Here is a 23,624-nt window from a genome sequence, read left to right as displayed (position 1 = left end):
CAGGTAGCTCCCTAATCCTTGGTCCAGTCTTGACCTTCCCTGTGAAGGACCCTCCTGCATCCCTACCTGTCTGTATCATTTTTCCCCATAGTGTGCCTCCACAAACAGAGAATGGGAGGCTGGGTGAAAACATTTATGGAGCACCAACTGTATGCTTGGTTGTGTTCGACACATGTGAGTGAGTGATAAAGACAAATGGGATACATTTCCTCCCCTCAAGGGACTCTGGAGGAAGAGGAGGCCTGGGTACCCTGTGACAAGCACATGCCTGTCCAAAGCATCCTGGAGCACAGAGGAGAGGAGGATGGGTCCATTCTGTAGAGACTCCAGGGGAGTAGACATTCTGGAGATGGGGACAGCAGAGCTGGAAACACTGAGACCAGTGAGGAAGGCAGCCTGAACAGAGGGGCATATGCAGGGACAGGTCAGGCTCTGTGACACGGGGAAAGAGGAGCTGGGAGGGAACCGCAGGGAGAAGCTGGAGAGAGTTGCTCCTGGGTGTGCTCAGGGTTTGGACATGAGTCAGCATGAAAAGCATCGTAAGCTATGAACAAGAGGGGCAAGAGGGAACTGGGAGACTTGCTGTATGTGGGGTAAGCAGGACCTGCCTGCCCCTCCAGGAGAGCCCAGCTTGGGAAGTCGAGTGGATGGACTTGCCAATGGTTGAAAGAGAAGGAGAGACACCCTCTCCTATTTGGCAAGGAGAGATGGTGTCCAAAACATTGAGGCAGAGGAGAAGGGGACTAGATCCCTATTGAACGAGTTACATTTGAAAAGCCATCGGGACATCCAGGTGAAGATGGCCAGGAGGGAGTGGTGAGCCCAGGTCTCTGAGGAAATAAGGGAGATGGGAAGTCACTGGCATCAAGACAGGTTGAAGCTGGACGATGAAGACCCAAAGAAGATCAGAGGAAGAGGAGCATGAAAAATGGAAGTGGAGGAACAGAGAGGAGAACCAGAATATGGTGCGACCACAAAAGCCGAGAGAATGAGGAGTTTTTAGACAAAAGAGCCATCCATTATCAGTTGAAGCTGTCTGGAAATGAGGTAGAGCAGGACCGTAAGAGATTATTCCTCACCCTGCTGAATACCTTATGTGTTTTACGTGCTTCCTCTTTTCCCCGTGTTTCCCACTTTCCTATCCTCAGTCCCCACTTAGTGTTTCTCTGTCCTTTCAACCTGTCTTCCTAAAGCCTAACCTGGGGCCAGGTGAGCCCCCTGCCCGTACCACAGAGCTTTACCTGAGCACCTAGGCTTTCCAGATCTTGCTTTCTCCTTGGAGTTGTTTGATGGAAATTTTTGATAGGATTTTTTTTAATCAAGACGAATAATATTATCGCCTCTTGAAATCAGAGTCTGAATTGTATGGAAATATTTTCTGATCATCCAGATTCTCCAAGAAACCCTTTGGGTGATGCCCATCTCATGAAACAGGCTTTTCCTTTGGGTTCTTCTAGTCTGTCACTCATCTCCTTGGTGTGGTTCAAGTGTAAACTAGGTCACCTGATAAAGGAATTATATGTGAGTCTAATTTACCCACCTGGAAGGTAGGGAAGATGCTGCAGATCACTTTCTCTATCTGTCTCTCTGTCTGCCTATCTATCTTACATTCCGTCATCCAATACACATGTAACAACTTGCCCAGCCCTGTGTCCCTGCCTGCCACGGAGATTCTTACCTATTTAATTTTCATCACAGATGTGATGGGCTCAAACATCTGGAAGGTGCTTCTTAAATACTCATTGGATGATGATATTAAACGTATGGGCACTACCCCAACACCCCGACAGTCCTGTGGAGGGAGACTCTCCTTGGGTCCGATGACCTTGGATCCTTGCAAGGAAGGTTTGCTCTGACTCAGAAAAGATGCAGCGTGCCTGTCAGATTTAGCCAAACTTCTTTTGGGCTATTGTACAGCAGGTGTTCATGCTCAGCAGCTGGTGACCACGCTGTGACCTCTAAATAAGACCAGCCTGGTGGCTGCAGACCTCGCTTTTATCCTTGTGTTTACATAGTGTCTCTCCACAGGACTTCACACCTCTGATATCACACTGTTCCTGGTGTCTTTGTTACCTGTGGTCCTGTACCTCCATTTCTCTAGACTATAAACATGTAGAGGTCAGAGAATTCACATCTGTTTTCCTTTTATATCCACAGTACTTACCCTAGGGTGTTATAATCAGTCACATTCTCAATAAATGTACACTAGACCATAATATTCGCTGGAGAATCCAGCAAACTAGAAGTGGACTTGGGTTTTTCCATTCCTAACCTGGAGCTTCCAGAACCTGGAGATCTCTGTTTCAATAAAAGTTGGGGAAGTTCCCATCAGCCCCTCATTGGTGAAGTCAAATTAATTGGTTTCGGGAGAAAGATGTATCTAAAGGGAGGACAGTTCCTGGGCTAGACTTACTTTGGTTGAGAATTCAAAGCTGTGATTTTAACAACTTTGGGCAGGCTATTTTTTTTTCTCCTCTACTCAACCTAAAAAAGCATATTCAGCAGACATGAATGAGCTGAGGAATTTTTGTTTTGACAGCTTTGGGACATCTGAGATATTGTATACAGAGCATTTCTAACCAACCTAGAAAGACATGTGTCCAAAACATATGCAGGAAAATGACTGATCAAGAGTGAGAAAAATGAGAGGAAATCCTCTTAAAATGAAATGATTTGTCAAGAGCAGCCTCAGATGCAAAACTTTATGTTAAAAGAGGCTCAGATTAACAGGACTTTAACCAGCACATTTGGGAAGATGACTAGAATACTTTGGTGAGAAATTCATAGACATTTTGAGCTATTGGGGTCCACAGCTATCTGGTTAAATAGCCTCACCTTACAAAGGAGGAGACCAAAGCTGAGGGAGGTCACTGTTCTCCTCAGGGGTAGTGGCAAAGCAAAGATTCAAACCTGGGCCATCTGTCAGGCAGAGCCCATCCCAGCTTCTCTTCAATAGAGGTAGGGACGATGACATTTTTTCTCAATATCTGGGCTTACAAATTATTTCCTCACATGTCAGTCCCATCTACAAATTCATACATCTTATCATCTGAATGATTTGGGGCTCTGTCAGCCCCACAGTGTTGTGTTGTCCCAAGGATTGTTTAGTTTGGGGCTGTCAGTCCCTCCCTGGTTTCAATGAATCCACTGCTAGGCTCAGTCTAGTTACTTCACTATCCTCTAGAGAGCACCTTAAAAACTAGATTCATGTACACATGTAATCCCAGTGGCTTGGGAGGCTAAGGCAAGAGGATTGCAAGTTCAAAGCCAGCCTCAGCAACTTAGGGAGGCCCTAAACAACTTAGCAAGACTCTGACTCAAAGTAAAACATAAAAAGGGTTGGGGATGTGGCTCAATGGTAAAGCACCTCTGGGTTTAATCCCCAGTACCCCCCTCCCCCCCAAAAAAACCTAGATTCTCAGAGTCCCTGAACTGCATGACCAGGTGTGGAAACCACAGGTCTTTAGTTCCCTCTGTGTTGCCTATCTACATCTCCTCTGCGATAGCCACATGTGTGCTGTGTTCTGCTGCCTCTGTCTGAAGCTAAGCCCAGAGTGATGAGAAAAGAATTTTAACGTGAGGTCCTAGCTCTGATTCTTATGAGTTTTATTACCTTTAGCCACCAGTCCACTGTCTTTGAGTCTTTCACTTGTAAACTGGAAATGACCATGATTCCTAATTGGCAGCACGGTTGGCAGGACAGATTTGGAAGAAAACCCATTTATGGAGAGGCTGGTATTCTGGATTTTGGTATCATGACTATACAATGGAAGCTTTTGGCTTAAAACTCTTTAAGTCCCTGGTTTTGCCCTCTAAAACCTGCAATCATTTCTATCATACTATTATTCCATGCAGCCCAGCTTCAAAATCCATTATACAATTAGACTAAATTAAGCACTATTAGTTCCCTGCCAATCTTGAATAATCTTATTCCCTCCTCTGTTCTCAGCAAACTTCCTGGCTAAACCTGCACCATCTGTCAAAATCTTTGCAACCTTCAAGTTGAACTTCAGAAGTTGCCTGTTCTTTGAGCTTCTGGCCTCCTAGGCGGAGTCTCCCATGCCCTGTGGCCCCCTGGCCTCACCAGTCTGCCTATCTCAGAGTAGATAAGGGCAAGTCCCTCATCTCCCCCATTAGACTGGGAGTCCCTGACAGGCTGAGTCCATGCCAGGGCAGCCTGGGTCTCTGCCTGAATTTCAAGATCATCACCAGCTAGCAATCCACAGTCATCTGCAACACTCTGGAGGTTATATCTCTTCAGAGACAGGGGAGAAGTGAAGGGGGCCATTTTGCACATTCTGAGTTTCCCTTGACCATCAGGCTCCCCACCTATGGTGATGGACGCTACATGGCTCGGTGCCCTTCAATATTCTTGTTTCAGAAACACCATTCAGATAGATGTAGTATTGAGCAGCGGCAGAAACTGGTAGGGTTTTACCAGGACCTCTGGAGCAGGCTTTACCCTATCAGTGACCCCTGCACTACACACACACACACACACCCTCATGTGCATGCCAAAAGCATGTTTTCTAGAAACTGCAAAGAGAACACTGGACTGAGCGTTCAATCTGGATTCTGGTCTCGGTTCTCTTCCTTTCCCAGAACCAAGACGATGCCACCTTAGTCAAGTCACTTTCTGTTCCTGGGTCTCAGTTTTCCCATCTCTAAAATGAGGAGCTGGACTAGCTAACTTTGGTTTTCATTACTTCCCTTATTCTTTTCCGGGATTACACACAGAGTCTCATTTTCCTATCTGTAGCATTTGACGGCCATGGACAAGAGCAATGAGAATTAAGCTTTCTGCGCCTCTCCCCCCATTGTGCGAACTCGGGCACATGCACTTCCCCTTCCGAGGCTGTGTTTATATAATTGATTGATTGAAGGAGACTTGGCCCTTCTTCACTGCAGCTTGATTATAAGTGAGCTAAACAGATGTCTTGAATTGGGTGATTGGTTCCCAGATGCATTCCAGGGAGCAGGGTGATGGGAAGGAAATAAGTGATTTCAAATTCTGGGGCCTCATGACAAATGAATTGTGCTAGTGGGTGGGGACAGAGAGGGGCCAGGTTTGGTACTTAGTATTATGAAGTGAGTGACCAGATGTTGATGGCAGCTGGTAGATTAATATCAAAGGTGACTGTTGGGCGAAGTGCCCCTTTAGGAGGTGATCAGAAAGGAGGAGCACAATCCTTTTCCATCCAAGCCTGGGATGGAATTTAGGACTCCTGGGTTGAGTACGTGATCCCTCAAGTGTCCGAGTATGGCAGAGCTCAATTTTCAACTTGTACAGCCTGACCCTGTGCAGGGTATGTGCTTCTAATTACTCCCTGACCTGCCTTACAAGTCACCTTAGTGCCCCACACCTAGGAGTTGATAAAGGCACCTGTTCTAGTTGGCATCCACTTGGGTCCTCTAAGGTCAAGTCAGTTCAGTGGATCGATAAAATCCCTGGTGAGAAAACTCAGGCACAGAGAGATGAAGCAACGTGTGTGCGTCTCGGGACCATGGGAAAGAGAGCATCCATCTATATAGCTAAGAAAGCATGTGTCCATATTTATTAGCTTATGAGAACACCACAGCAGAAACGATTATTTATATCATCATCATTAGTGTTAAAATTCTCCCTGATTTAAACTTGAGGGAACCAAGACTCAAGTGGTTAAATGAATTGCCCCCAAGCACAAGGCTAATTGGCCTGGAGCTGGGAGGCTTTCCAATAACTCTCCAGTGATCCTTCCCCTTCATTCCTAGTCCGTTGCTTTCTTTCACCTTGTTCTCACTGTAGCTTCTGGCCTGCGAACAGACCTGCCCACCAGCAGGGAGCTTCCGGCAACCACCACAAAGCAATTTGTTGGCAGAAAAGTACCTCAAAGAGCCCTTTTGAAGATTAGTTGAGCCCTCCAATCATTGAAACGGAGCCATGCATGTTTTTGCCAGCTTATTCTAGAAAAAAAAGCAGGAGGTTCTGGATTTTTGAGAATTTTCCTAATTTCTTAAGTTATAGCCTTTTTTTTTAAATCCACAGTTTTAAATAATGATAATAATCCTCACAGGGTTAGGAACTAAATTTTCATACCAATTCTGCCACCATTGTGTATTCTTTGGCAAGTTCCATAATGTCTCTGGCTTCAGTTTCTTCATCTCCGATGGTGTCCAAGGTCCCTGGTCACTAAAAGTCTACTGTTGTGAAATTTTGACAAAGCCCTTGAGAAAAGGAGACCTCTGGCTCGTGCCTCAGAATCGGTGGCTATGGAGGGACTTCGTAGAGCTGGGAGCCAGTCCTAAAGGCCTGACAGTGTTTAGAAAGCTGGTTTCGCAGGCTCTGTTTAATGAACTGTAGCTTCCAGTACAGATGCCTCTAAAGGCCAACTGTAAAAGAATTGCCACATATGTCTGACACTTCGTGTGGTTCTTTATTGAATACACAAAGCAGGCTTGTCAGGAATACATTGGCATTTGTGTATGCCAGGAAGCGAACTAGCCCAGCTGGATGTGCCAGGGAGTGGAGCCTGAGGAAGGGGAAGCTGCTGGTTCAGAGACGCTGACATTCAGCCGGGCTCAGGCTTGGTGCTCCCTGGGGAGGTGGCATTCAGAATGGCCTCCCCAGCCAGTGGCAATGCCCTCCACACTGTGTGTGAAGAACTATGACCAGGATGTGACTCTGAATAAGTTTTTCCCCTTGCCGGGCCTTGTTTTTTTTTTCTCCCACCTGAATAATAGAAAAATGGTTGACTTCAAATGCTGTCAACAAATTCTAGTGGTGTCTAATTCTGGGATTAACATCCAAAAGGTCACACTGACCTTGCCATGTACAACAAAATACTAAGGAAATGGACATCTGCCATTATCTCCTTTAGACCGGCAGCCGGAAGACCCCCCCCCACATTATTTCTCACAACAAACAGGAAACCATGTTGGTGTAGAGCAGGGCTATGTGAATTCTGAATGGGCCGGTGTCTGCTGGGAACTTCGCCATCCCAAGCACCTGTGTCATCACCTTGAGCCCTTTCATCAGTTATAGGAAGTTAGTGTCATCACTGGGGTGACCCAGGCTCGGAGAAAATCAAAGTGTCCCCCATCACACAGCTGAGAAGTGTCAGAATTTGAGTCAAGTCTCTAAGTCTTGCGCTCTACACCTGTGAAATAATCATGGTGATATTAAAGTCACTGAATGAATAAGACACATGGTTACAGACATAGAGGAAAAGATCATGGGCCTGGTTGGGAACAGTGAGACTACCATTCAACAAGTGAGAACAGTCAGGCCCAGCGCCAGGCTATGTGCATCCCTGAACTTAAACATCAGTTTAAGATAACCAGAGATAGGTTAGCATTAACAGGAAGGTAACCCAAGACAAAACCACAGTCATATCACCAGATTTTCAATAATCAGCAAGCCTGATAATTTTGTTTTCCCGTGCAAGTCTAAGAATCCAGTTGATTGAATTCTTTTGCAGGCCCTTGCTGAACAGAGATCCCAATGGCCATGGGAATCTTGCACAGCCCACCCTCACTTCTGTCATGGGGACACCAAAACATACCCAAGGAGCGTGGCAAAATGTCAGGAAAGCTAGATGGGCAACTTGAGCCCTGCAAGTGTGGCCTGGATACACCTCCTGGGATTAACACTTGGATCTTGACAAGGTGAACTCTGACCAGCTCTTCACCTAGGGAACCCCAGGTCTGACTTTGCGAAGGTGGTACCAGGGCTTTCCAAGAAAGCTAAGATGCCCTTGTTCTTGCCCTCCCCTGACTTGGTCCTGCTTGTCCCTTTCGGGGTCCAGTTTCTGTGATTCGGCCTAACTTTGAGTCTTGACTCCTACAGCTGACTGTGGCCCTGCTGAGGGAAGCTCTTTCTTCTGCCATTTAGACCACCATCCCCTCCCTGCGAGACGTGGCGGTCAAGGACCCAGGCGTCCCAGGAAGCTACTCAAAGACCATTCCGTTACTTTTTTCCTAGCTCTGGACCTCAGCTGAGACTTCACTTCCCTGAGTCCCAGTGTCTTCATCTGTTAAATAGGAATAAGAATTCTACCTCTTTCCAATGGATGGAATAAGATAATGGTATAGGTTGCTGGCAGGGTGTTGACCCCAGTGAGTCCGCAGTATGTGTTACCAATCATGAATATTCTTCCTTCAGGCCTTCACAGAGGTCCCATGCACGGGGGCCCAGGGTCTGTACACACACCATGCAGTGCTGCCAGAAATAAGAATGTAAGTCGGACCCTCAGCTTGACTTCAGAAACACTTCATAGTAAGACACGAAATGAAATTCATAGACCCTTTTATATGACTCTTTTATATATATATATATAATGTCTCTTTTATATGACTGTAATATTTGCTTCCAAATCTTATGTTGGGTCATGGCTAAAAGACATCATTTAGTGGGCTCATGGAGGCCTTTGCTCCTTAAAACCCCTGTCACATGTGGTCACCTGGAGGATGGCTGGTCTTGAAGGGAGCATAAAGAGAACACTAGGTTACAGATTGAGACTTGGGGAGCATAAAGAGCCATTTCTGGGGGCCTCAAGTCAGTAATACAAAATCAATACAAAGAATTGTTGGATTTTTTCTAAACCCACCCCAGGAGAGACCCAAGTGTCCAAAGTGCATTAAGTCTCCCTATGACCCTTCTGTGGTATTATGAAGAATACCTAGAATTATCCCCTATCCCTTGAGTGTCCAGGCATGGCATGTAGATATGGCTGGAAGCCCCATTTCTGCCTGAGCAGCTGGTACTGGCTCTCCAGGCACAGGCCAGGCGGCTTTGGTATTGGTAACTTCACACCTCCTAGAGATCTGATTCAGGTTAAGAGTGTTCAGAGTAGCTGGTCCCTGCCAACTCCTCCCCAGCCAAGGGGTTCTGATAAGGGGACCAGGCATCTTTGGACAGGGCCACCCAAGCCTGCCTCTCATCAGTTACCATAATGTTCTCCTGAATGGCCACGTTTCACCGACAAACAGTGCCTCAAGCTAATTGTTAATGAATTCAGGTTTTTAAATGTGACTCTTATCTGGGAAAGTTTCAGGACGTCGGTATATACCGATAAAAATGAATACACACACATGCCCAGAGACACGCTCAGACCCTCATCCTGGGGCAGACGTCTGTAAAACCTGCCTGGGTTTTTCTTCCCAGATTCATTGAGAATCTGGAGACAAATCAAGTCCCCTTTGAGTGTGAGATGACAGCAGGCAGAGTCTTGGGACCAAGAGACTAAGGGGATCTGTGGCTTTCTGAGATGGTGGGCACCAGGGAGGTTGGGTGATCCTTTCCTTCCAGTTTCCAAGTGCAGAAACCAAGGTGTAGAGGAAATAGCAGACCTGCTGTGTGCAGAACTGGAACCACCCTCTGCTCCACTACCGACCCTTCCCATCATGGCATTTGGTGCTCTTCTTGGCAGGCAAACCATTTCCAGAAGGCTCCATCAACTCACCTTTCTTCCACGATAGAAGTGACAAAGTCAATAGCAGTGATTTCAACTAGGTAGTCCGCAGGTTTCTGAAAAGTATCTTTTTCTTTCTTTTATATTTTTATTTGACACATCATTATTGTAGCTGTGTTTCGGTGGTCAGATTCCACGAGACCAAAAACAGGCGTATAACATAAGGTCGATATTTCTGGATCCTTCTGAAGGTCACAGTCACTTTGCAAAATGGGCCTGACACTGAGAACATTTAGATCTGTCCCCAAGGGTAATGGATAAGCCTTTGCGCATAAAAGAAGTTTGAAGATTTGAGGTCTAAGAAACACTGAAAGAAAACACTGCACATGTTTCTCATACATTGTTGAATTTAATCTGAAGCTGCCGTGGTTTGGGATTCTGAAGGCATGGAGGAGGAATGGAGGAAACTGGGGCTTCAGCATCTTCCAGGCCAGGGTCTCATTCTCATTTGCATAGTATATTTCACCAGGCCTCTGGTCGGTCCTTTGAACTTTGGGCAAGTAGGGTCAGCTTTGGGAGCCTCATTTTCCTCACCTAGAGAAGAAAACATCAGCTACTTCTCAGTATTGATCTGCAGTGAGACGTGGTGACATAGGAAATGTATGTAGCCCAGTCTCTGGCAGACAGTAGAGGGACTCCCTGAATGTTACTCCCCACCTCTTCCCTGGGCCTGGCCTGCCTCTGCTATTGGGTTGCTTCAGGCTGAGCACTTCACTGAAGCCCTGGATCCCTCTAGAAAGACTCTACAGTCCCTGCCTCCCAGGCCCAGTCAACAAGGGTTAAAGACAAGGATTCAAGAAGCACCCCAGGTCTAAAAACCTTAGAAAAGGCCCAAGGAAAAGAGGCTTAATCTGGTGTTATAGAAATCAGGTCCCAAGTAATTATTGCCCAAAAGGCACTAAAAGAGGGGGAAAAAAAACCATGCATCTCAATGTTTTATAAGAAATTAAATCAGAATGTAGAAAAGCTGAATTCAATTTCACCCAAAATGAACAATAATGTTAACTTCATTCCTATTTAAAGCCAGAGACTACGGCTTTGACAACTAAAGGGAGGCTGCCTTGGAGCAAGAATTTCAAAATAAACTCATTTGATAATCAGGACATTTGCATAGTCTGTTTCACTAGGCAGAGCCTGGCCAAAGCACAGCCGATTATCAGACTCTTCAGAGTTCAAAGCCCCAAGAATTGCTGATGCTCAGTGCTGAAAGCAGATATTCGGTTGTCTGTCTGTTTAATATGCCCATGTGGCACATTTGCCAGGCAATGTCTGATTTGGCACAGCAAACCTCTGTCCAAAATAGAAATAGTTCATCTTTTAATTGGAGGAGGCAAATCAAGATAGAAGATGGTTGCAGACATTGAAGTTTTGAGAAAGGCACCAATAATTGTCAATGTGGGATGGGTGGGGAGCTGGTAGCACTCTTGTCTTCTCATGTGATCATGCACTAGTGTGGATGAAGCTTTCTGGCCCTCTCCAGAGGACCCACATGTAATGGCCATGCCTTTCTTTTTGAAAGTCATTCTGGTGTTGCAAAATAGAAAATGCAAGACCAATTTTTTCCTTGTATTCTGCTATCAAAAATCAGGGGCCTGGTGAGCAAGTTCTGAAGATAAAAGCCACCTGTGATTTCTGGAGGCCAGCTGTGTAACAGCAGCTCAGCTCCAGAGTCAGGGAGGAAGTCTCCAAGCAGATAAAGCATCTAGACAGCAAGTGGCCTCAAACCCAGATGAGATCTACCCATTTCAGCTTGTCTTTATGAAGGTGACTGTCTGATGGTGGGAGTGTGAGTGCTGTTAACCTTAGTACCAGAAGGGCAGCAGCTCCTAGAGAGGAGCTGGGGAGCATGAATCACCACTGGATGAGAAGCAGAAAGATACTTAATAGAAGTATAATTGAAGGATTTTTTTTTTTCAGTACTGGGTATTGAACCCAGGGCCTGATACATACTAGGCAAAGGCCCTACCACTGAGCTGCATTCCCAGCCCACAAAGGATGCTTTTCTCTTCTTCTAAATGTAGTTTGGTTGGTGTCAGTGGGAATTATTTTACTCCCACTTCAGGGCAAGGCCTGCTGTCTATGGATGTATTAAAGGATCATCCAGTCACCAGCTGTCTGCACTAGAGTCAGCCCCATTTCTCGGCTGCATTCTGAAATTCTCAACACCAGACGTCTTGGAGATGGGGGAAGTAGTGGCCCCCAAAGCAGAGGTTAAAAAGCACACATGCTAATTGGGAGTTAGCACCCATTAGCACTGCCACACAGATTGATTTATCAAATTAGCTCTAACCCTTTGGAGAGCAAGGATTTCAGAATCTTTAAAAAAAAAAAAAAAGTCAAGAAGAAACTTTAGAAAACATCTGGTCTAGATCTTCTATTTAAGGACCTCAAAGCCCAGAGAGGTTGAGTGAGCTATTCAGGGTGACCAGTAAATCACTGGCAAAGCTGCAGATGTAGCCTAGATTTCACTAGGTGCTTGTTTCTAGAATCATCTACTTTACTGGTGAGGAAAACAAAGTCTACACATGAGAAGTAACTGGCCCAGCCTGGACTGAAATTGAATTCCCCATATTCCTTATCTAATATTCTGTCCTTTATTATCACATCCTATCTGTTTTCATAACACTATGACTGAGGGGAGGGAATAAAGTAATAGGTGGCTGAATGATTGGCATTTTGGCACATCTTCTACTAATCCATCAGCAAGCTTTGAGAGCCTACTATCTGCAAAGGGAATTGGCCATCTTGGATAATGGACATTGAGTAGCGGGGGAAATGAGAAGCTGAGTGGCCTGTGTACTCTAAAAGTGCGGCCAACATGGAATGATTGGGACACAAGGTTGCTCACAAAGATATCATAAATGTCCCAGAGCATCCCTCTTCCTGCCCCTCTCTCTCGTGACTCTCCTTACCCAATGACTTTCCCTGACCTCTCTCCAAGATACAGTAAACCCTGGCTCCCATCCCAGCCTTGGTCTCTTCACGGTGGGGAGGTTGAGAGTGGATTGCAGGGCTGGCAAAGCAGCACTGTGGGTGGACCTGAGTTCCACTGGGGTGTGGCCCGACTAGGACTTCTCCTGAGCTCCAGCTGAACGCAGATGATACATTTTCCCACAAGTTCCTATGCAAACTTAGGAGGTCAACATTATCATTCCCGATGGGCAGGTGAGGAAATCGAGGGCCAGAGAGTTCATTTTTCTTGCCTGCAGCCAACCAGCTGGCAAACCTCAGAGCCAGGGTCGGACTCGTCCAGAACGGGTTGCTCAGGTAGGCTCTGCTCACTTGAATGGAGGACAACGCTTAGGACGGATCATCTCTCTACAGTCAGCTCGTTTTTCAGCCTGCCTTCTCTCTGGACACCTGTCATCACATCAGTTACAGACAGGACCCATTTTCTTCTCTTAAGCTCCCTCTCACCAGTATGGAGTCCAGCCACCTGTGGAATTGACAACTGACTTCCCCCAGACAGGTGAAGGTTGTGGATGAGGGGTGGGCAGCTTCCTGGTGTGGAGGGGCCGCATTTGGGAAAGAGTTTGTCCCACTGACCCTTGGCTCTCATTGCAGGTCTCGAGTGCAGCTTTGACTTCCCCTGTGAGCTGGAATATTCTCCTCCACTGCATGACCTTGGGAACCAAAGCTGGTCCTGGCGCCGCGTGTCCTCGGAGGAGGCCTCCCAGGTGGACTTGATGGATGGGCCTGAGGCAGAGTCTTCTAAAGAGATGCCCAGAGGTAAGGGTAGAAGAAGCTACTGAAAAGTGTCCTGGATGGGCCAGGGCCAGAAGGGGATGCCCATTTCTGTTTGAAATGATGAGGCTTCCTCCCTCCTGCTCTGCCCTGTTTCCCTTGAAACCTACTTTTAATATCTGGGTCTCTCCACAGCTTCTTGGACCATGCAAGGAAGAGAATATCAAACTCTGATTTTAAGATCAGTCCAACCCTTTCCCATTTTACTAAGGAACAGAAACAGGATTTCCTAACTCTTCCACGTATATTTCTTAAGGTCAGATCTAGGAGAAAGTGCTAATCTATTGTCTGTTTGAAATGAGGTTGTCGGGTAAAACACAAGACACCCAGTTAAATTTGAATTCCAGATGAATGATGAATGATTGCTCAGCATAAGTATATCTCATGCCATAGTGAGAATATACGTATACTAAGAGCTCTTCCAATCATACTAAAAAATTCAAATGTGATTGGGTGTCCTGCATTTTTTATTTGCTAAATCAGGCTCTCTTAATTTGGAAGGTACTGTGGAACTGGGTTAAATGCTCCTTTCGAAGCCATTATGAATATTCAAGCTGCATGCTTGTTTTGCATGGTGCTTCCAGTAGTTCCTAGCTGCTCAGGAGCATCCCCTTCTGAATTTATCAGGGACTGAAAGGGTAGACTGTGAATAAGTGTTGGGTCCTTGTTATGCTTTTGTGGAGGTTTGAGAGAGGGATGTCCAGCCTTCAGGTCTCTTCAAGCCAAACCTTAGGGCTCCTAGTTCCTTGGACACAGAAAACTCTACTGACCCCAAATTGACAGCCTGTGTTTCTGATTTGGTTTTTTTTTTTTTTTAGGCAGAAATAATAACTGAAATAGTAATAGGCTTACTGCATGTTCAGAGTACCACTTTCAATTTGCAAAGCACTTGCATTTATACTGTCTCACTGGATTTGAATGCTGTGAGGGAAGAAGGGCAGATGAGGAAGCAAGGACTCAGAGGAGCAAGGAACTGCCCAGCATCACACAATTTGGACTTATGGGTCCAGGTCTAGATGGCTTTTGTGGTGAGTCCTAGACAAGGGCATTTTCCCCACATTGTTTCCGTCTTTATAGCAAAAGCTATGGCCAGAGCCTGCTTCAAGCCATATTCTTGAGGATGATTATTTCAGGTTCACATAACCAGAGAGTTAACAGAGAGGGGCTCAGGTGAGCTGGTGGAGGTGACACACAAATAATTAATGTTCTCGGGCTTACAGCATACATCAGCCCTGAACTCTGTCATGATAACAGAACTGTGAGACGCCTTTCCTTTTACACATTCTCCTGGGCTGACCTTTCCTGTTTTTTATGACTCTTGAGATTGCTTAATGTTGATTTATATTTTAAGCTTCTTTCAACTTGGATGATGATGTGTATTGTGTGTGTGTGTGTCGGAGACTGGGTCTTAACCCAGTAATGCATCAGAATCTTCTAAAGAAATGATAAAAAAATACTTTTCAGGCTCTATAGCCTATATTGATTCAATAGATTTGAAATGGAACTAGGAATTTTCACATTTTAAAATTTTATTATGAGTTGCAGCTTGTGTAAAAACTCAGGTCTAAAATGTATGCATACACAAAAGATTACAATAAAACCAGCACCTGTGTTCTCACCACCAAGTGTAGGCATTTGAATGCTATCAGTCCCTTTGTAGCCTCCTATCTCCCACCTAGATCAGTCTTCTCTCCTTCCTCAGAGTTAATCACTACCTGCATTATGTTATTATATCATTTGTTTTTCTTTACAGCCTAACCACCTTTGTATATATAGCCATAGTGAACACCTTGGTTAGGTTTACATGTTTGCAACATTTTAATATAAATGGCATCATCCTGCCCTTTTGTGATTTGTCCATTTTGATACTTGCAGCTATGATTCATTGTCTTAGTACCAGATTGAATGAAACTACTGCAATTTCTGCCTTTTACTCTCATTGGATATTTGGGTGGTTCCAGATTTTTGTAATCACCCAATAACACTGTTGTAAGTGGTTTTGAACATGTCTCTTGGTGCACACATATGTCCAACAGTTTCTCTAGAGCATGCAACTAAGAGTGGAATTACTGGGTGAGAGAATCAGTGCCTTGTCCATTTTACTAGGTCATGCCAATCTATTTTGCAAAGTGGTCACACTGATTTATACTCTTGATGTGTTAGTGTTTCTTACCATGACTTTGTTCTTACCAATAACTGGTATTGTTAGACTTTGTCATTTTTGTCTATCTGATGGGAAATTTTAATTTCCATGATTCTTTTTAAAAACCTTTTAATAAGTTTCTCAAGTGATTCTGAGACTTAGCTACGCTTTTGTTCGGTGGACATGGTCTCCCTTCTAGATTCATTCCTATTCAGCTATCCCTAAGGATATCTTTGGATTCTAATACCCAACATCTAGAAACACATATTTTTGATCATTGTAGATTTTTTTTAAAAAATACATATTTATATTCTAGGGATTGATAGTGATCACACTTCAGTGAGATCAAGAGAAAAGGACAAGTGGCAATTATGTTCCTTGGGAATTCCATAGACTGTGTGGAGTCAGATGTTACAACTTTGAAAGTCGGTACTTTTTAAATTTTTAAAATGGTGCCAATAAATTGTGCATCGCCACTCTCTGACCTGCTTCTTCTCTGTCTCCTACCTTGTGATCTCCAGCATATGTGTGTGTGACACCGAAAAATAAGGAGGAGAGAAGGGAAGGGAGGTAAAAATAAATGTTCAGTTCTCAGTGTTTCTTAGTGTGGAAACACACCGATGCCTTGATGTTTTTATGAAGCTTCATCTCAAGGGTCAGTTCGTGCGCTGACTGCAGACCTTTTCCCATTAGATGCGTCAGTCAAGACTGGGGTATCCATTTTTAAAGAAAATATTGTCCACTTCTCTCTCTCTGAAGTTGTGGCTCTTACCGTGTGATAGTCTGCTGCATTACAGTGTTGTGAACAACCACAGCCAAAGCCACTGTGCCTAAGCGGGCCTGCCTCATCACGCCCTTCAGGGAGCAGCGTCACCTGGGAAATCTCCCCACTGACAGAGATTTTTTTTTTAATGGGCCCTAATAAAGGGGTCTACGCTCAAACAGCATGGACCAGTCATAGAAGCAGAGGGACCAGCTTCCCAGCCATTGCAGTGATTCCTCTTGCAGTGACACTCAGAGGGGTTGAGAACGTCCAGTAATGAGTCTCTCATCTCTTTTTGGGTTAATTCATGACATCATTACTTATACCCTGAAGTAGGAGGTTCCTCATGAAACAGTCTGATATAATCACATCCCTGCTCTTCAAGGACTGGGTCAAAGACATAGGAAGAGAAAATGACATGCCCCATCTGCACAGTGACAAAGCAAGGATCCACCTTCCAACCCAAACTCCCCCATCTTTAGAGCCTCAGTTTCTCTGCTGTTGGCATAAAACATGCTTGTAGTGTAAATGAGAAGGAGTGATGGGGTGCCCTTTAGGGTAATGTAGTCACTGTTTTATTTATTTTTTAATGGAACATTTATTGGTTGGATGGTATTTAGACTCTATTGCAATATTTCTTGTCGGGGTAAAGAAGGGCCAGAGAAAGGCAGAATGATAATACCACTCATAGGTAATGAACTATAAGAGTATCAATTTTGAATGATTTTAATTTATGGCCCCTATGGCTGAGAATAATAAGGGGAATACAATTCAGAGCAGCAAGATAATAAGAAGCAGATCATTTTGAAGGAACACAATATTATAAATTAATAAAATCTTGAGGAATCATCAGGTTGAGGCATTCTGTGACTTTTTAAGAAGTGCCAGGGGCATGTTTGATGTCTACCACTTCCAACGTTATGGAATGTATTCAGGGGAATAATTTTTCTTCTTCCAGAAAGCAAAAAATTTGGTCTCTAGCAAGAAACCTAGATTTACAATGGAAAATATATGATCAGCCCCTTCTTGAACCCCCTTCCCAGCCCCCTCACTCCTACGTATACATAGGACAGATGGATTTAAATTCTGCTGGGAGGATTTAAACTCTGCTTTGGTCTCCTGTATCAGGACTCCGGTCCTCAAGTTCTTGCTTTGTTTTATTTTTGGTGGGGGATCGGGGGAGCACTGCCATTGGGATTCTCCTGTTCGTCAAGATGGCTTAGTTTTCACAAGAAACATTGTCCTGGAATGAATAAAGATGCTTCCATACATGACCAGAGAACTGAAATACCAAAATGGGGTTATTGTTGAACCCTAGTGTATTTGTTTCTTCCAACCACTAAAGCAAATTCATAAAAACTGGACGCTTCATAAAATGCTTTATTCTGTCCCAGTTCTAGAAGCCATAGCCTGGAACCAAAGTGTCAGCAGGGTTGGTGTCTTCCAAGGCTCTGAGGGAAGAATCCATTCCATGTCTCTCTCCTAGTTTCTGGTGGTTTCTGGCAATCCCTACTGCTCCTGGGCTTGCAGAGGTATCACCCTAGTATCTGACTGTATCATTACGTGGTGTTCTCCCTGTATCACTGACTCTAATCTGTTTCTTATGTCACCTTAAACCCAGTATGATTTCATCTCAGGATCCTTAATTACATCTGCATGGACCTTGTTTTCAAATAAGTTCCCTTTCACAGATACTGGATGTTAGGGTTTGGTTGTATCTTTTGGAGGCCACTAATCAATCCACTACACCTTGATTTCCACCCCTTGCCTCTGGGTTGGCACGTAGATCCCATGTCTTACTCCCTGCACCTGTGAGCTGTGGATTCTCAGACTCTACAAGAGGTCCAGATAGGCAGGTTCAGCATTTCTTATCCTTCCTCCAATTTCTTTCCCCTAATCCCAGTGTTTGAAATATTCTTTGAAAAATCTCTGAATACCTTTCAAGTAGATTCCATTTCAGGAGTCTCAGGAACTTGGGCCAGCTTGGTGGGAAAGTTTTCTCAGGATATAGCCCTCTTTACACTCAGTCCCTGCAGGCTGCAGCTGGGCAGCCGAGGTGACTCTGAGTCTTATGCTCTGGTTATCCCTTTAGGGCACAGGAAGACAACTAGAGCAATGAAAGTCTGCCCAGCACTTCCTCCTTTATCCCGTGAAACTCATCCTTAGCCACCCATTTGTGCCTTCAGGTTTCATTTGGGGATTGACTAGGACCTCGTCAATTAGCCTCTTCAATCACTGATTGCTACACATAAAAGGGTTTGCAGCAAGCTCCATAGGTGAGGAAGGAAAGGAAGACAGGCTGTCAGTAAGATGAGGGTGGGAGGAACTTCAGGGCTGGAGAGTCACTAAGCTTTATCCTGAGAGTCACCACCCTTGTCCCTGCCATGCTGGGTAAAATGTGCTAGTTCAGGCCTCAAGTCCAACATTGATGGCCCACAGGCCACAGTGGTCACCTTTAAGGTCATTTGGTTAAGAAAATCAATAATTGCATACTTCACTTTGTCTATATCAGAAACCTTTAACAAAGACAAGGACATGGAAGCCAGGAGAGCAGTCAGGAGAGATGAGCCAACTGGAATAGAAGGGCAATGTGATTTGGAATGACTGTGCTCCACACATGTGCACACCTGGACAGGATCCTTTTTCTTTCTTTTTCATTTATTTCAGCTTGGATGATCTGAACTGGGACTGTCCATGCCAAGTATGCACAGGCTCCATCTCCCTCAAGCACCCTTCCTGGACTGTTCTCTCAGTCTGCTGTCCAGTTTCTTTTCTAAGGCTCTGTCCTGCCAGCTTGGTTTTTATTGTATACCCCATCAGTCAGATATTTTTGGAACACATGCTATGTATGTATTCATCAATTATATGTATGTAACTATATAATACTTTTAACAAAGTTTAATTTATTTTGTCCTTTTTTAAGATGAAAAGAAACATAATTATGGCCACACTTTGGAAACCACTATAGGGCGACTGTCCCCTGTAAATAAAAGAGACTTCCTGATTTGCTGAGATGTATCACCCTGGCCTAAGAGTTATTGATGTCTCTGTCCCTTCTGTAGTCTTTATTTAATTAATTAATTAATTAATTAATTTTTTGGTGCTAGAGATTGAACCCAGGGGCACTTAACCACTGAGCCATATCCCCAGCCCTTTTTATTTTCCATTTTAAGACAAGGTCTCACTAAATTGCTTAGGGCCCCCCCTAAGTTGAAAAGGATGGCTTTGAATTTACAATCCTTCTGCCTCAGCCTCTGAGCAGCTGAGATTACAGGCACGCACCACTACACCCAGTTCTCTTGTCCTACAGGAGTCTTGTGGGGCAGGTTCTTCCTGTCCACTCGTCTTTTATAATATGGGTGGTGCTGGCCAGGGATCTCTTCCCTGGGAAAGCCTCATGGTCAGGTCTAGCCCCTCTGTTTCCTCTTAAGTTTCAAAGGCATTTAGTCTCTTTTCTCATCAGCTACATGGTTTTGGAGAGGAAATAAATGACTTCTGGGTTGAATGTGACTGATATTACCAACTCTCAAAAGTCGAAATGAATCTTTCTTTATAGAAATTCTTAATTCTCTTTCAACAGACATACCTAAGGTATAGCATTGCAACTAGATATTTCTGACCAGAAATCTAAAAACATTATTTTCATGCTGTTATTTATGATGATTGAAAAATTAGAAATAATTTCAATGCCCAATAATAAGAAATTAATTAAATAAAATATAGAATACCTAAAATATCATGCCACTATTACATTCATATTATCTAAAATCATTTAATAATAAAGGAAAATGTTGAAGGCCTATTATTAGGTTTTAAAAAAGCAGGTCAAACAATACATATAAAAGAAGTTGTTTTTTTAAAAAAAACTGATATATATATTTTCAAGGAAAGGCGTCTATAAGGAAATACACCAACCTCATTACAGAAGTAATTTCTAGATAACTAAATTGCCAGTAATTTTTATTTCTTCTATGTCCTTTGTTATTTTCCAAATTTGATCCCATGAACATGCTTTACTTTTACAAGATAAAATATTACATTGCAAGATAAAAATGTGCATTATACGATAAAAACATGCTATTATTTCTTAATACACAAAGATCAAAAATTCTCATTCGAGACTGTATTCTATTGAATTATCTCAGACTTTTAGGGGCGAAAATATTAGTCATGATACCACAATGACCAAAAAGAGCCAATGCTTCTGGCTGGATGAGGTGGACAAGCCAGCAGACAGCAGGCTCTGTTCCTCTTGCCTGTGCAGGGCACAGTACACTGGTGATGGGCATCAGCTCACAAGTAGAGAGCTTCTTCCCACCTCTCTGTCTACTTGGTTTAACTTTGAATGGTGAGAAAATATAATCGTGGAAACAAAATGAGCAATGGGTTGAGGAATATACTCAGGGACCAGATGGAACATTTAAGCAGGAGTGACATAGACCTCCTACATTATTTCAGTCCTTGCTCCTGCACACTTACCCGAAGGTTCTGGATGCTTATGCCTTTCTTTTGAGCATGGCTCCTTATCAAATTGAGATCACTGTGGATGTGTGGCCTCTCATCCCTGCCCCTGGAACTCACTAAGGAAGGCCATATTAATTCTCTGGTTCTATTTGCAGAAATGTGTCCCTCATCTCCTGAGCAAGGAAGTCTTTAGTCTCGGATCCTGACTCTTGCACAATCACATCATCACTCTGTGATTGGTGATTCACTCTAATGTGACTCTAGCACCAAGCTAGGAGCTGGAGCTTGAACTTCAAAGAATGATTTGCCTTAATGAATATCCTACTTATCTCAGAAGTGGAAGTTTCTGGGGAAGCACTGCTCACCTCCCTGTCAGGACCGACAAATTCCAGGTTGTGCCCTCCTTTGCCTTCTAGAGGTAGCCTCTTCCTGGGAAGGGATCAATTATAGATGTCTGTGAATGTTATGTCCCTTCTTAATAGAATGGTGTAACCTTGCCCAGAGGGCAATGGATCAGTCATGTAGAGTAAGGAAAGAAGAATAGGAGTTGGGGGAAGAAGAGCTCAGTTTGCTGTTAGGGACTTCATCTTAACTCTCTGGGTCTTGGGTTCTTCATCTATAAGGTAAAGATCTTAGACTAAATTGTCAATAAAGCTATTTCCTGATCCAATACAAATGATGGGTATTTAATTTGAGGCTCAGAAATCCTATCGGCTAGGGAGAGAGATCTCTCCTGAAGTTTTGGCCATAGTTTCTACTATATGAGTAGTTATGTGCCTTAGGCCACCTTTTGGACCACAGCATCAAGATGGGAGCATTGTAGCTAGAAGCCCATGTGGCATCCTGGGAGGAAGAAAGAGGAACTGCTGACCGATTTGAGCAGCTGAGCTTGCCTAGTTGGCTCCTTGAGACTTAGGAAACCTGAGTAGAGATGACAGCAGAGTGTTGAAGACTGATGTGGTAGACAGTAACACACACACACACACACACACACACCCATAAGTGATGTCCCAATCCCCAGAAACCTACGGATAGGTTACCTTATGCGGAAAAAGGAACCTGGGAGATGAGATTACCTTGGAGTATCCAGGTTGACCCAGTGGATTCACAGGGGTCCTAAAAAATGAAAAGAGGAGGCAGGAAAGTCAGAATCAGAGAAGGAATGAGAGGTTGGAAGCAGAGGTCACCGATGGCTTCGATGAGGGAGGAGAAGACCATGAGAATGGAATGCAGGCAGCCTCTGGAAGCTGGAAAAGAAACGAAATGGATTATTTCCAGAATCTCATCCAGCCTGGAGGATAGACTTCTGACTTCCAGACTGTGAGATCATATATTTGTTATTTTAAGCCACTAAGTTTCTGATAATTTGTTACAGCATCAATAAGAAACTAATACACCTGGTTGGGGCCAAATTGGGAGGAAAACAGATACGTTTTGGGGGCCAGGGTAAGTGCTTACATAGGGCACTATTCTAGAAATGGCTAAATTCAGAGGACAGACTGGGCTTTAAAGAAAATCTTACTCACATTATAGAAGGTATCTAGTAAGTTATTGCTGGGGGTACAGTCTCTCTGCCCATTCCACTGTGAACACAGCAAACCTCTCTGTGGACCAGAAACAAACCAGAAATGCCCAGCCATAGCAGCAGGGCTGAGATTAGACCTAAGCAGATGGAGTTTAACTCTTTTAAGGAAAGAAGGACCAAAATCAACCCCAGGGAGGGGCCTGGGTTGCCAGAGATAGTAGGGCTGGAGTTTTTCCTGTAGAATTAGCCTGAAGGAAGCTGTGGCAACTTCTCAGGGTAGTTTCTGCGAAGCCCCAGCCTGGGGTGGTTGGAGAAGGCAGTGAAACCCCACATGTAGGTGCTAGGTAGGCTGTCCACCAACTCAGGACAAGCCCCGTGTCCTGTCCTGAATGGAACTGGCAAGAGTTACGAACTGAAAAGCACTTTGCATCTGCAGTCACGTTTGATTCTCACAGGAGAGCAAGACGGAGATGATCAGTGTCCCTAACCTACAGGTTGATAAACCAAGCCTAAAGAGTAAGCTCCAAAGAGAGGAAACTGGGTCCCTCTCATTCACTGCAACATCCCCAGAACCCAGCTCAAGGCCTAGTGTTCTGTAGACCTTCATTAAGGGTTTCTCGACCCGCGATTAGAAACAGAGATGAAATAAGTGCTCCAAACCACTGAAGCGGCTCTATGGCAGATTCGAATCTTGGACAGTAGGTTTGGAACCCTGAAATCCATGTTCTTTCCATTATATTAAATTCTGCCAAAATGCAGCGTCTCCCAAGTCTGTTCCTGTGGGCCACTCATCTATATTAGATGTCTGGCGGTACACTCGAGGCATTATCCACCTGCCTGTGATGCCAGAGGGTCTCTCTTTGTTCTGACAAATAAATTGTGTCCATTGTGGTGTCTGGTAAGTGAGACATCTTCAGAGGAGTCTTGAAGCCCACCCTCACTGTGTTTTCTTTGCAGGCCTGAAGCAGCTACAGTATAAAGGTGTGCAGGCCACAGGTGCTGTAGTCAGCATGAGAAAGTGGAATCGGGCTACTGTGACCACCTACGTTGTTCACAGCCGGCCCCACCCTTTTATAAATGGAAGGAGCACTGGACAGACTCGGGCTGCCAGACCAGCCTCAGCTCCGTAACTGGTGAATTGTGTGGGTGGGACCAGATCATCTGTAAAATTACACGGGGCTATCTTTCTTATTTCTCTCCTTCCTCTTATTTAGAAGATTTTATTAGTGTTCTCTGGATTTCTTAGTCTCACTGATTTCTTTATATCAAATGGTTTAGATAAGACACATCTTCAAGAAATATGGATCCTGTTTAATAAAAGCCATGAACCACTCTGAATTTATGCCTGATGAGATATAAAAGAAAGCTAAGACTTTGCAAAGTGTAAAATAAAATTCTCTTGAGCGAGGATAACTACAGTGAAATTTTACTTAGAGTGGAATGATAATATTTATTCATTTAAGATGAAGAAAGACTAGTTGACTAAGAGCTGAAGAGAGATCTGGAGGTCATTTTACTTCTTTGGTTCTCTTTCCC

The 23,624-nt window shown here is 44.2% G+C and overlaps 1 protein-coding gene across 1 annotated transcript in view; it reads left to right on the top strand.

The window, feature by feature from the left end:
* The window catches only part of Alk (ALK receptor tyrosine kinase), a 642,117-nt gene that overhangs the window by 189,602 nt on the left and 428,891 nt on the right, over positions 1-23,624 (top strand). Inside the window, exon 3 of the mRNA XM_076832815.2 lies at positions 13,014-13,178. Coding sequence (XP_076688930.1) covers positions 13,014-13,178 — 165 coding nt within the window. The remainder of the gene's footprint in view (positions 1-13,013; positions 13,179-23,624) is intronic.

The sequence above is a fragment of the Callospermophilus lateralis genome, chromosome 14 (assembly GCF_048772815.1).
Source record: "Callospermophilus lateralis isolate mCalLat2 chromosome 14, mCalLat2.hap1, whole genome shotgun sequence".
Lineage (NCBI taxonomy): Eukaryota > Metazoa > Chordata > Mammalia > Rodentia > Sciuridae > Callospermophilus > Callospermophilus lateralis.
Note: the sequence above shows the minus strand (reverse complement) of the source record. Positions and strands in the feature narration are given on the sequence as shown.